We start from the raw sequence: 13,281 nt of genomic DNA, 5'->3' as shown, positions 1-13,281 counted from the left end.
AACTCTGCAGTTTGGTAGTAGACAATGAAGCAGAGAAGAAGAGCTCTGCTAAAGGACCTCTATATCCCCTTAAACAGTCCGCTGACACGCTCTGGTGGCTGAAGTTAGTGAGTCAATCACGGACTGTTGAAGGACTCCCACCCAAAAGGACTTCTATCCTTAGGGTCAGTGTGTCTTCAATGGTCCGTGATTACTCGCTTAACTTCAGCCACCAGAGCGTGTCAGCGTACTGTTAACGGTAAAGTAGTCCCATTTTTAAAAGCATATTAAACAAATTTTGGTGCATATTAATGCATTTTGTTCAGCAAAGATCTTCTAAGTACATTTCAAAGGTTTTAGGCCACAACAGTGGGGGATTCCTTTAAGAAACTCTGGCTTGTTTAAACTCTCATCATAGTATTTGAAGCTAACGAGTTTAAAGTCAGACTTGGGGATTCCAGGATTGATGAAACCAACATTTCATTTGTGAAAACATTGATTTCAAGGACAGAAATGGGATCAGTTTACATGTCTCAATAAACTAAACCATCAATGATCAGGCTATTTTAACTCCAGTTTATTTTCAGACACCACCCACTTGTGTAAATGTAAAGTTTTCTACTGTGATTTAAAAAACACATTCTCTAAAAAAGTAGTGAATTAGTTAATCCCATGATCTTTGAAGTGGCCTAACCTGGATTTATTTAACCAGATGTTAAGCAAGTGAGGCGTTAGCATTCCCCGAGTCACGTCTGACAGGCTTCATCTGAACGGGGTTTTGATCAGGATTGACTGATCTCTTTTCTCCGATCTCGAACCCGTCACAGACTCCCCGTTCACTCACAGTCCTTTCCGCTGCATGTAGCTCCGCCCCTTCCTCACCTCCCTTTCCTTTAGGCTCCACCCTCCAGACCCGAACCCTGGACAGCGGCATCGGCACTTTCCCTCTGCCCGACCCCATCAGCCGACATGCCGCCAAGTCTGAGCCCCGCCCACCTTCCCCTGAGGCCACACCCCACAGTACAGGACACGCCCATTCCGAGACTCTGTCAGGTGAGCCTTTTAAAATATGTTTTTTTATTATATATTGTTTATTGTATTTCAGAAATGTATTTTATTGCTTTATATTTTCAAACTTAACATAACTGAAGAGGTCCTTTTTTATTTAAGCTTCTTTTATCTCTCCTTTAAATTGATGCATTTCAAAATAATCTTTTACTTTTAGTCATTTATCAAATTTTCATTTTTTATTGTTTTTTTTTTTTTTTATTTACTAAAGTTTTGATTAAAATGATGCTAATACTGAGGTGCGGAGACGACGACAAAAATTGTAAAGAAATTTACATTAGCATGCAATCAAAACTATGCTTAAATATACTTTTTATATTAAAAGAAAAATAGAATTTACTGGATGTGAAAATCTAAAACTGGTGCTATGTTCTTGTTATCTTAGCACGTAGCGGGCTGTCATTTAATTATTTAGCTGTGAATGCTAAATCTGATGCTAACTCTTTTCCTGCTGCAGATGTTATCACGAGGGTTTACGTACCGATTGGCAGCTCGTCCGTGATGCCCGAGGTAACACCCGGACCATAACATTATAACCGTTATGACACACTGGTCACTACGGTAACGGGAAATCTAACCTACATTCCTCATGCAGGAGCGAGCATGCATGAGTTTGGAGAATGAAACTAAATCCGAGGGAACGGGACGGGACGAGAGCAGCAGCTCAGGTCAGGAATGATACAGTGGTGAAAGCGGGAAAGTGTTGTTGTTGTTTTGTGCTTTTCAAATCATATTTTGTTATTGTTTTGAGTATTTATTTTGTGAGTTTTTTGTGTTTTTTTTTTTTGTGTATTTTCATCATCATCTTGTTTTTTTTTGAGTACTTTTGTGTATTTCATTGTCATTTTATGCATTTCTGCTTTGTTGCATGTTCAAAGGGTCCCCAGTTTCCCATGTTTGTAATAATTGATTGTACGATTAATCCAGTGGTTCCCAAACTTTTTTCTGTTGTGCACCTCTTTGAAGAATAAAAAATGTTCAGAGTCCCTCCATCGCTACAAAAAAAATAAAGAAATAGGAAAAAATGTTTTAGCCTTTATTGAAAATGATCAAAATTGTGATTCTTCTTCAAAACATCACATATTTTAAAATGGTAATAATTACAGCAATCACAATTTCATTTGCTGTTTTAATTGTAATTGAATTGTATTTCAGTTCAGATAATTGACTTTGTAATTGGAAAGAAAACACATACACATACATACTTAACAATTATTAAAAAAACAAAATTTTACTTGAAAAATGTAATTGACTCCATCCCTGGTGTGTTCACAGCCCCGACCAGTGTAGAAAAGTCTTTGTCCATCATGGACCTCATGCTGCCCTCACAGGAGAAAGACGTCAGGAGGTTGATGACGTACAGCCGACCTCGCGTAAGTATTCACATGGCGCACACTGACGCCCCCGCTTGGTAAAAGCTGGTATTGACCTTTTTCACAACTTAGGTATTTTGTACCGGAAAGACGGAATCGTTGCGGAAACCTACTTCCTGTGACTCCAATGAAGACGGGTAGAGTTGTTTGGCTGAATTTTTACATAAAATAGGCAAATCCGTGATGGAAGTAGTGTAGACTCTCTGATCCATTTTAAATTGCCCGGCTTTCTGCTGTGTTGACATTTTACCGGAAGTCCGCACACACGATTGCGTATTTTTTGGTTATTGTGAAAAAGGTCTATTACATAAAGGAACGAGCACGTCTTCCGTCAGACGCTGTGGTTTTCCGATGTTTCCAGAAAGTTTTTAAGAATGATAATGCTGATGATGGATGACTGCCGCGGTGCTGTTTAGCCTGATTTATTCTTTATGGAAACACAACCTCAGGTGTCGCCCTCTGCATGCTTTTCTTTGGCGCTACGGCGGCCGGTGTCAGAGCTTCAGTGATTTAAGCACCTTTAATAACCTTTCACAACCGCTCGCCGTTTGCTCACCGCCCACGCCGGCCTCCCATTCATCATCCTGACAGCACCTGACACACACACACACACACACACTCTTTCTGTCTTTGTTTCTCGTCCGCTCGTTTGTCTTCTTCACTTTGTATTCCTGTCCTCATTCAACTCTTCTAAAGCACGGCTGCAGGAGATCTGCCAAGCTTCAGTGAAGTCTGTCCTCTACACAGCGCCCCCTCTGGTCACAGCGGGTCAGACACTTTCAAAATTAAAGATCCATCTTAGCTCCTCCTAGATAAACAAATGGATCCCTGTTATTGTGGGAATGCTAAGTATTCCCAATTTTAAGTTCCAAATTCTTTCTATTTCTTATTCTTTTCAATTCTTACACCATTCAAAGATCAAAATGTTTTGCTGCTTAGTGACAATATCTAATTTGTAAAATGCTAACTCTTTTAATGTAATTTAAGGTTTTATGCAAAGGTCTGCTAGAGTGTGACCGCTGCTGCTCATGAAATATGAGTAAAAACTGTCGTTAAAGCTTTAATTCTGCAGCTACATCCACAATTTTAGCTTAAAATATTGCTACAATCTTTCTCTCTTCATAAAATTATACTTTTAGTTGGAATGCTTAGCATTCTCGTCTAGCTCAGTGTGATCAGAGCCTGCTTCTACTTTCCTCGGAACAATAATCGCTGGATCCTGGTTTGAATCATGCCCTGCACAATGTCTGAAAATTTGACTCTAAATCTTTTTGGGAATGTCTACAAACGTGTGTTCATTGACAATCAACACACACAACCAAAGGAGGTGGCAATCCTTTTTTTGTATTCCCACTTGCGTTGTCGTGGCAATGCAAATTTTTCTAGTTAATACTATGATTAATATCACGCCGTAATGCAGCCTATCAAAGGCAGGAGTTTATACGTATATATCATTATTTATATTGTAATTATGTGAGTGTGATGCTAAGCGTTGCTGGCTGATAACTGAATCTTCATATTTCTCTACAGACGGAGCTTAAGAAGCCGTCGGTCGACCTCTCCGAACGAGGTCGGACGCCATCATCTCCCTGAGCAACAGCTTCTTCTCCAACTGAGCCCTGCTTCGGTTTGAAGCTCTGCGCTGCAATTGGCTGGCTGATAGTGGGCGGGGTTTTGCCCTCAGGTGGGATTTCCTTGGTGAACAACGTGAAGCACTTATTGGATGCTGGGACCCCTCCCACCGCTGCACTGTGATCCCACACCGCGTTTGCGCAAAAGTGACTCAAACAAGCTAGTAATCCTCTTAATCTGTCTGTTACCGTGGTAACCGATCGGTACAGGAATCTGACTCAGGTACTCACTCATGCTAATCATTGCTAATTCATGCTACCTTGACCTATAACCTATATCAGACACCACGCAGCGGTTGGTCGCTCTAGATCATCACCCGTTACCGCGTATAACTCAAAATATTGACGTAGAAGAAGACAACCTTAAATATGCACTACCCACAAGGCCAAGTTTTGGAACCTGTCCACGTTGCCATGGTGACCTGCCGCTGACATAACAGTTATTTTCAATCTTTTAAATTTCGCCCTATTTTTCTTTTTTTTCGGTGAGGGTGACTCCGTAACAGACTACGATGAACAAATTACTATTGTAAAAAAAATGTTTTTTAGTATCAGGCTTTGTAACCATGACAACTGATATAAGAAACCATGACGGCCTGCTGTTTTATTATATTACAACCTTTTAAATTGTTTTTATTTTTCATTTCCTTCATGACTTGTCTATAACAGACGTGCAAATCGTCAACACTTTATTTTTCTACAATGGTAAATTTTCAGTCTTACTCTGTTGTCGTGGTAACCTGAATCTAGATAAACTATATTATAGCAAAAAAATGAAAGAGGAAGAAGGAGAAAAACGTGATACCGTGAAAAGTGAGTGTCGCCATGGTAACGAACACCATCATCCATCATAATGCATCACAATAAAGACATTTCTATTGGAGTCTGTCTTTGTTACCATAGCGACAGCAGTGTTTTGAATCTGACTCTGTTGCCATGTTTTTTTTTGCTATTTATTTAGAATGTGCTGATTTTTCGGTACGTCTCCATGTGACGATGTTTGTTTTGTGTGTTGACTTTCCTTTACTACAGTTGTTAACCCCGGTTGCCATGGTGATTTGTGTCAAATTAACCGCGTCACCACTAGCTGTAGGAACCACAACACTGTTCGGGTGTTCTTTATTTATACAAAGAAAGGAACACATCGCCACGTATATTCTCTGATCTGATTCAACCCAGACTCAGTAAACTCAGGATTTGTTGAACCTGCTTTGTGAAGCAGTTTTGCGGATTTGCTGCTAAAAAATGAATAAAAAGAACAGTTTCTACTTCCGCGTTTGGAGCAATAATGAAGCGCTGCTGGCTAACGGTTCGTCTTTTCTGAGCTGCGTCTCTTTTTTATTCAACAGTTGCTGTTGAAATATTTTGTACGGATGAGTTTTTTTTTTTCCAGATATCAGAGCTATATAGCGTCGCTAATGCTAATATGCAAACTGTCGTTAAAAAGATGTTCATTGTTGGCGTATCTTCAACCTCAGCCTAGAGAAATAAGGCAGCTGGTGCTAATCATGTGTTTTTAAAAGATGTTCACATTTTGTACTGTGCTCGTTAGGCTCCGCCTCTTTTCCACTGTCTCCGCCTCCTGTGTAAAGCGTTACCAGCAGTGTTATTATGATTATTATTACTACTGTGTGCAATCTGGTCTGTTACTCTAGACTCTAATACTATATTTTGTGTAACTATTTCCTAAATAAAGATGAGAAATTATTTCCTATTTTGAACCGACTTCAGTGTTTGTTTATTTGTTTGTTTGATTATTTGTCTTTATCAAATATATTACATGTACACAGTGTTGATCCAATATTCACAGACAAACCATAAATGTCCTCGTAAAGATGAAACCTATATATATATATATATACTTACTATTTATTTATGTGCAAATATTTTTTATATTTTTCTGGATTTATATATAGTTTAAGGAAGTGGATTAGGGACCAGGATATTGTCATTTGAGTTAATTTTCGACTTTAATCTCAACATTAAATTTCAACTTTATTTTCTAAATTTCAATTTTAATCTCGACATTTCAGTTTTACTCCCAACATTTCGACTTTATTCTTGATTTGCCCAAAATTATTTTCTCCATCAAAATATGTACACGTATATGTCATTTTTTTCCCCTTCCCACTCAACAAGTTTTAAGCCACATTTATATTGTATTTGAAAAACAATTAAAATGTAATCAAAATTAAATTAAAATGTCAACTGAATAAGTTTCCCACTGTTTGGTGACGCATGGTCAAATTTTAAACAATGGATCTGCTTTTGAAAAAAAAATCACATTTTCATTTCTTTTTTTGGGTTAACAACAGTTATCAGTGCATAACGGTCAAGGGCAATAAATAAATAAAAAAATTTAAAAAAATCATATATATATATACACATTGCAGTATTTAGTTACTTTGTCTACAAAATACTGTTTAAAAAAACTTTTCTAAAACTAATAATTTAATAACAGGGAATGGAAGCGCGCGCATATCCACTGAAGGTGTGCGCGCGCTGCTCCTCCCCCCACGTTGCGCGGCGCGAATGCAACGCGTGCGTCTCCTCCAGACTCTGTCTGAGGATGAGGAGGATGAAGATGAAGAAGAGGAGCCGGTCCGAGCTCGTGCTGCGTCCGTTCGCCTGAGGCTCGCGCTCCCCGGCACCGGGGCGGATGCGTCCACGCCGCGCGCCCACCAGGTCACCATGCGCACTTTGATCCTCACCGCGCTGTGTGGAGCCCTGCTGGGGGCAGGTAGGAGCACCTGGAGGAAAAGTTTATCATTATTCTGCATTAAAAAGCAGAGAAATCTGATAAAATAACCACATTTCAGGCTGTTTTTTTTCCTGGAACATTGAGGGGACACAAACCCCGGTTTTTAAATCACTTTCCAATAATTTCACCATATGATGACATTGTATTCTTTATAAATGCGACTTTATTATTTGTAGTATTTATTTTTTTGAATTTTTGCTTTGTGCATTAAGAGCACCAGGAACGAGCGCTCCTCCGTTGCGCACCTTCACATTTTTCACCAATCTTTTCCAAAAAATAAGGAAAGCTGTCCTGAACAATCATCAATTCATACAATAAATATCTGAATTAACTCCGTTAGGCTGTTAAAATTCTATTCTGATTTCCTTTAACCATTTTTTGTTTGAGTTTTTATTTATTTTTTCATCCTTATTTCACCTGAAAACTATACATTCTTATTTATGAATATTGCTTCATGTGACTGCACTAATGATTTTTAACCCAAATAACATTAAATCCAAGTAAAAGTTTTTTGTTTTTTTTGCTGTCATATCGACAAACATATTACATCATGTATGGAAATGCGTATTTAAATTCTAATCATCGCTTTATGTACAAATCTACTCCTAACCCTTTCGCTTCATGGATTTTCTCACCGTAACTCTTTATTTTAATTAAATCACAGTTATAGGAGCTGTTTGGTCAGTCTTATATTTCATTTTTTATCCAGTAAAGCCTTGTTGAGATTAAAAATGTGTTTTTCCACAGTGTAAGACATGCAGACAACAGTAAAAAAACAGTATTATTTTTTAGAAAATGTTAAAGAAATCCATTTGTTGCATCAAATCGTAGCAGTTTAATGGGCTCCAGTGTTTTAATGAGAGGAAATAATGAATAATGAAGATTTCACAGTGGATGAAGCAGATCTCCTCTTCTGGTTGTTGATGATGGATTTCCTGGCTTTAAATGAATGGGTGATGTTGGAGTGGAAGCTTATCGCTGCTTCTGATGGGCCTGTCGCTCTGAGATTGATGATGGTTAAAAGCAGTGTGTGATGAAGATACAGAAAATGGACCAGAAAAAGCTTCGTTTTGCTTTTATTTGGGCTGGAAAAATGTCTTTGAGGGACGAAAATGTGAATTTTCTGGAGGAAAAATGTGTGATTGTTTTATATTTTCCTTCCTGGACTTGTTTTAGTTGCTGCAGACCTTTACAGAACGTGATGGTGTAAATATCATCTGATTCTGCTTGGAGTAAATGTTTCTGATGAAGATAAGTTTCCCACGTTTATATTAAGTGTGTGTGTGTGTGTGTGTGTGTGTGTGTGTGTGTGTGTGTGTGTGTGTGTGTATTGCAGCTGCCTCCCTGCAGATTCAGTGCTACCAGTGTGAGCAGATGAAGAACGACTGTTCCACGGCTGACTTCATCGTAAACTGCACGGTTAACGTACAGGACATGTGTCAGAAGGAGGTTCTGGTGAGAGCCGACGGTAAGTCAGGTTTACCGGATTCAAACCAACATCCCTGACCTCGTACGCTTCACGTTTCAGCAATATTTATTGGGCAAAATGTCATTTTTCTGGTGGAAAAAGCAATATCTTTTTTCAGTTATCATCTGCTTTGATTCAAAGAGGTTCAACAAAGGTCACAGAACATTTGACCTTTCAGATACAGACAAGATAAATAAATAGGTATTGTTTCCACAGAGGTTATATTTCAAAACAGGGAAATATTTCATTTGTTGGTATTTATTGAAAAAATAAAAATGACATATTGTCCATATACAGTCATTTATCATTGCAGGAAATAACATAATGTTCATATATGGTCATTTATTATTGCATTAAATAACATTATGTCCATATATGGTCATTTACTATTGCAGGAAACAACATAATGACAATATATAGTCATTTATCATTGCGGGAAATAACATAATGTTCATATATGGTCATTTATTATTGCATTAAATAACATAATGTCCATATATGGTCATTTATCATTGCAGGAAATAACATAATGTTCATATATGGTCATTTATTATTGCATTAAATAACATAATGTCCATATATGGTCATTTATCATTGCAGGAAATAACATAATGTTCATATATGGTCATTTATTATTGCATTAAATAACATAATGTCCATATATGGTCATTTATCATTGCAGGAAATAACATAATGTTCATATATGGTCATTTATTGTTGCATTAAATAACATAATGTCCATATATGGTCATTTATTGTTGCATTAAATAACAATGTCCATATATGGTAATTTATCATTGCATTAAATAACATAATGTTCATATATGGTCATTTATCATTGCAGGAAACAACATAATTATGTTTATTTCTAAATGTTTAAGAATGTATTTATGTTTTTATATATCACTTAGCTGTCACAGTTGCACGAATAGACATAACATCCTTAGTGTCAATTGTTAGTCATTAGACTCAACACTTTCTCTGGCCGAAAGGTGACATCGTGTTTTTATTAAATTAGTTTTATTCATAATTGACAGGAATTCACTACAGGAAGTCGTGTGCGTCATCGGGTGCGTGCCTCATCTCCTCCTCTGGTTATCAGCAGTTCTGCACCGGACGTTTGAACTCTGTTTGTATTTCCTGCTGCAACACTCCGCTCTGCAACGGACAAATCAAGAGACGCCCTGGCCACTCCCAGGCTCCGCCCATGCTGAGCTTTGACGCCGCCGTTTTACTGATGATGATCCTGTCTACTGTTAGCTAGGAGAGACCTCGTGTGAGTATTATTATTATTATATTATGTTATTATGGGCAGCAATTATATTTTTTAATCGACTTCATCACGGTAAGAATGAAGTAAAACACTTTATTGCATCAATCATTTATCATTGCAATAAACAACAAAATGTCCATATATGGTCATTTATTATTACAGGAAAAAACATTGTGACCATATATGATCATTTATTATGACAGGAAACAACATAATGTCCATATATGATCATTTATTATTACAGGAAACAACATAATTACCATATATGATCATTTATTATTACAGGAAACAACATAATTACCATATATGGTCATTTATTATTACAGGAAACAACATAATTACCATATATGGTCATTTATTATTACAGGAAACAACATATTGTCCATATATGGTCATTTATTATTACAGGAAACAACATAATTACCATATATGGTCATTTATTATTACAGGAAACAACATATTGTCCATATATGGTCATTTATTATTACAGGAAACAACATATTGTCCATATATGGTCATTTATTATTACAGGAAACAACATAATTACCATATATGGTCATTTATTATTACAGGAAACAACATATTGTCCATATATGGTCATTTATTATTACAGGAAACAACATAATTACCATATATGGTCATTTATTATTACAGGAAACAACATATTGTCCATATATGGTCATGTATTATTACAGGAAACAACATATTGTCCATATATGGTCATTTATTATTACAGGAAACAACATAATGTCCATATATGGTCATGTATTATTACAGGAAACAACATATTGTCCATATATGGTCATTTATTATTACAGGAAACAACATAATGTCCATATATGGTCATGTATTATTACAGGAAACAACATATTGTCCATATATGGTCATTTATTATTACAGGAAAACAACATATTGTCCATATATGGTCATTTATTATTACAGGAAACAACATATTGTCCATATATGGTCATTTATTATTACAGGAAACAACATAATGTCCATATATGGTCATGTATTATTACAGGAAACAACATATTGTCCATATATGGTCATTTATTATTACAGGAAACAACATAATGTCCATATATGGTCATGTATTATTACAGGAAACAACATATTGTCCATATATGGTCATTTATTATTACAGGAAACAACATAATGTCCATATATGGTCATGTATTATTACAGGAAACAACATATTGTCCATATATGGTCATTTATTATTACAGGAAACAACATAATGTCCATATATGGTCATGTATTATTACAGGAAACAACATATTGTCCATATATGGTCATTTATTATTACAGGAAACAACATATTGTCCATATATGGTCATTTATTATTACAGGAAACAACATAATGTCCATATATGGTCATTTATTATTACAGGAAACAACATAATGTCCATATATGGTCATTTATTATTACAGGAAACAACATAATGTCCATATATGGTCATTTATTATTACAGGAAACAACATAATGTCTATATATGGTCATTTATTATTACAAAAAACAACATAATGTCCATATATGGTCATTTATTATTACAGGAAACAACATAATGTCCATATATGGTCATTTATTATTACAGGAAACAACATAATGTCCATATATGGTCATTTATTATTACAGGAAACAACATAATGTCTATATATGGTCATTTATTATTACAGGAAACAACATAATGTCCATATATGGTCATTTATTGTTACAGAAAACAACATAATGTCCATATATGGTCATTTATTATTACAGGAAACAACATAATGTCCATATATGGTCATTTATTATTACAGGAAACAACATAATGTCCATATATGGTCATTTATTATTACAGGAAACAACATAATGTCCATATATGGTCATTTATTATTACAGGAAACAACATAATGTCCATATATGGTCATTTATTATTACAGGAAACAACATAATGTCCATATATGGTCATTTATTATTACAGGAAACAACATAATGTCCATATATGGTCATTTATTATTACAGGAAACAACATAATGTCCATATATGGTCATTTATCATTGCAGGAATTCAACATCCCATGATGCAATGCGTGAAAGTTTTGTTATCCACAAACTTCTGTCAATCACACGTTATCCTCTAATAACACTGTTTCCCTTCAAAATAAAAGCCCCGTATGTGATAAAAGTGAATGCAGATCTGTGGAGATTCTGCAGGATGTCCTGCAGCTTTTATTTTGTAGATCTTAAGCATTTTATTCACTGTTTCCTAAAGTTTTTATTTATTTATTATATTTTAAAGCTCTTCTCTGGTTTCTGTTTCCTCCCCCTGTGCAGAGATGCTGAGAGAGAAACAAACTCCGACTTTTGTTCCTTTGAGAGTCACTGATGGTCATTAAAGCCGTGGGAGCTCCTCTGAGAGCTGCGTCAGGTCGACTTTTTCCTCTTTAGGTGGAAAACGCAGCCTTTTAACGAGCATTTCCTTGCACTGCGTGTGCGATTTTGCTGATGTTTGCTGTAAAAACTCATTTTAAACACCGCAGTTTGATCTAAAGTGGGTCAGAACAACAAAACTATCACACGATAACCTCCAAGTGACCACTTTTCACTTTTTTCCCACTTTATTTTACCTTCAAATAAACCTGAGTACACTCTGATTTACATATATTTGTTGATAGATATTTGTTATGAATAATGATCGATATAAAAGGTGCATGTGTGCACTACAGCGTACAGATCACAGGGAATCTACAGAGAATGGTTAGAGTTCAAATATTCTATTCTTTCAAAACTGATTTGAAAGTATCTCAGTAAAATGTGCTCATTTTTGTTATTTATGATGTATTTTAGGGATGTCCCGATACCGATGCAAGCAATTCTCACGGGTCATCTAAATAAGCTAACTTTTGCTCAATAAATACTACTTCTTTCCTTTATTCCCCTACATTTTGCCTCTTTTTGTTCCACATTTTTGCCCTTTTTCACTATTGTTTGCCACATTTTGCCCATTTAAGCAACCCTTTGCCTTTACATACCACCTAGTTCCTCTTTATTTGCCCATTTTTTGTCCACTCTTTATTGCTTTTGGGCCATTTTAGTCACTTTTTACTCTTTTCTTGTCACCATTTTGTGTGACATTGTCCCAAAACATGAGAGTTAAACATGAGTCATATTATAGATATTTAAATTTGATTTTGCACAATATCCCGCAAAGTCTGACGTATTTGTCTGTTTGCTACACATTCAGTTACCCGGGGTGTAAAAATACTATGTCAATGCTTTGATATTGTTCATATTGGGGCCTTATGTTAAATGATTACTTTTTACATTTCAGAACATGAATTCAGTGTTTTTTGGGGTCCCTAACGTTTAAACACCTCAGTATCGGGACATCCCTACTTATCATTATTTATATAAATCATTTGTTTTCCCTCGAGTGTGCACTTGATTACTTTTATTAATATCTAACATCACCCAATGTGTTTTTCTGTGTAATATTTTATATTTTTAACCAGTTCTGTTTGACTGGGTGCTGTAAATAAAGGCAAGGCAAGGCAAGGCAAATTTATTTATATAGCGCATTTCATACTCAAGGCAACTCAATGTGCTTTACATGATAAAACATTCAATTGTTTAAAATCAATAAGAACATTTAAAATCATCAGTAAAATCAATAAGAACATTTAAAATCATCAGTAAAATCAATTAAAATCATCAGTAAAATCAATTAAAATCATCAGTAAAAT

General features: G+C 35.7%; 2 protein-coding genes across 5 annotated transcripts in view; both read left to right on the top strand.

The window, feature by feature from the left end:
* Positions 1-5,664, top strand: part of LOC114476778 (nck-associated protein 5-like) — a 59,807-nt gene extending 54,143 nt beyond the window's left edge. For all 4 annotated transcript variants that reach the window (XM_028468695.1, XM_028468686.1, XM_028468703.1 and 1 more), the window contains 5 exons: positions 877-1,032; positions 1,505-1,557; positions 1,643-1,715; positions 2,323-2,420; positions 3,951-5,664. In XM_028468695.1, the coding sequence (XP_028324496.1) occupies positions 877-1,032; positions 1,505-1,557; positions 1,643-1,715; positions 2,323-2,420; positions 3,951-4,013 (443 nt within the window). In that variant the 3' untranslated portion in view covers positions 4,014-5,664. The remainder of the gene's footprint in view (positions 1-876; positions 1,033-1,504; positions 1,558-1,642; positions 1,716-2,322; positions 2,421-3,950) is intronic.
* Positions 5,665-6,583: 919 nt separating this feature from the next.
* LOC114479052 (ly6/PLAUR domain-containing protein 1-like) lies at positions 6,584-12,192 on the top strand. Its single transcript, XM_028472493.1, has 4 exons — positions 6,584-6,791; positions 8,149-8,280; positions 9,318-9,556; positions 11,873-12,192. Exons 1-3 carry the CDS (start codon positions 6,584-6,586, stop codon positions 9,542-9,544), a joined length of 567 nt encoding a protein of 188 aa, XP_028328294.1. The 3' UTR covers positions 9,545-9,556; positions 11,873-12,192.
* The last annotated feature ends 1,089 nt before the right edge of the window (positions 12,193-13,281 follow it).

Source organism: Gouania willdenowi, chromosome 2, assembly GCF_900634775.1.
Source record: "Gouania willdenowi chromosome 2, fGouWil2.1, whole genome shotgun sequence".
NCBI classification, from domain to species: domain Eukaryota; kingdom Metazoa; phylum Chordata; class Actinopteri; order Blenniiformes; family Gobiesocidae; genus Gouania; species Gouania willdenowi.
Note: the sequence above shows the minus strand (reverse complement) of the source record. Positions and strands in the feature narration are given on the sequence as shown.

What these genes read in the sequence shown, in the direction of transcription:
- LOC114479052 (XM_028472493.1), top strand. Translation starts at nt 6,584, where the DNA reads ATGCAACGCGTGCGTCTCCTCCAGACTCTGTCTGAGGATGAGGAGGAT. An exon ending in TGGAGCCCTGCTGGGGGCAG is followed by an intron (nt 6,792 to 8,148) that starts GTAGGAGCACCT and finishes TGTGTATTGCAG; the next exon opens with CTGCCTCCCTGCAGATTCAG. An exon ending in GGTTCTGGTGAGAGCCGACG is followed by an intron (nt 8,281 to 9,317) that starts GTAAGTCAGGTT and finishes CATAATTGACAG; the next exon opens with GAATTCACTACAGGAAGTCG.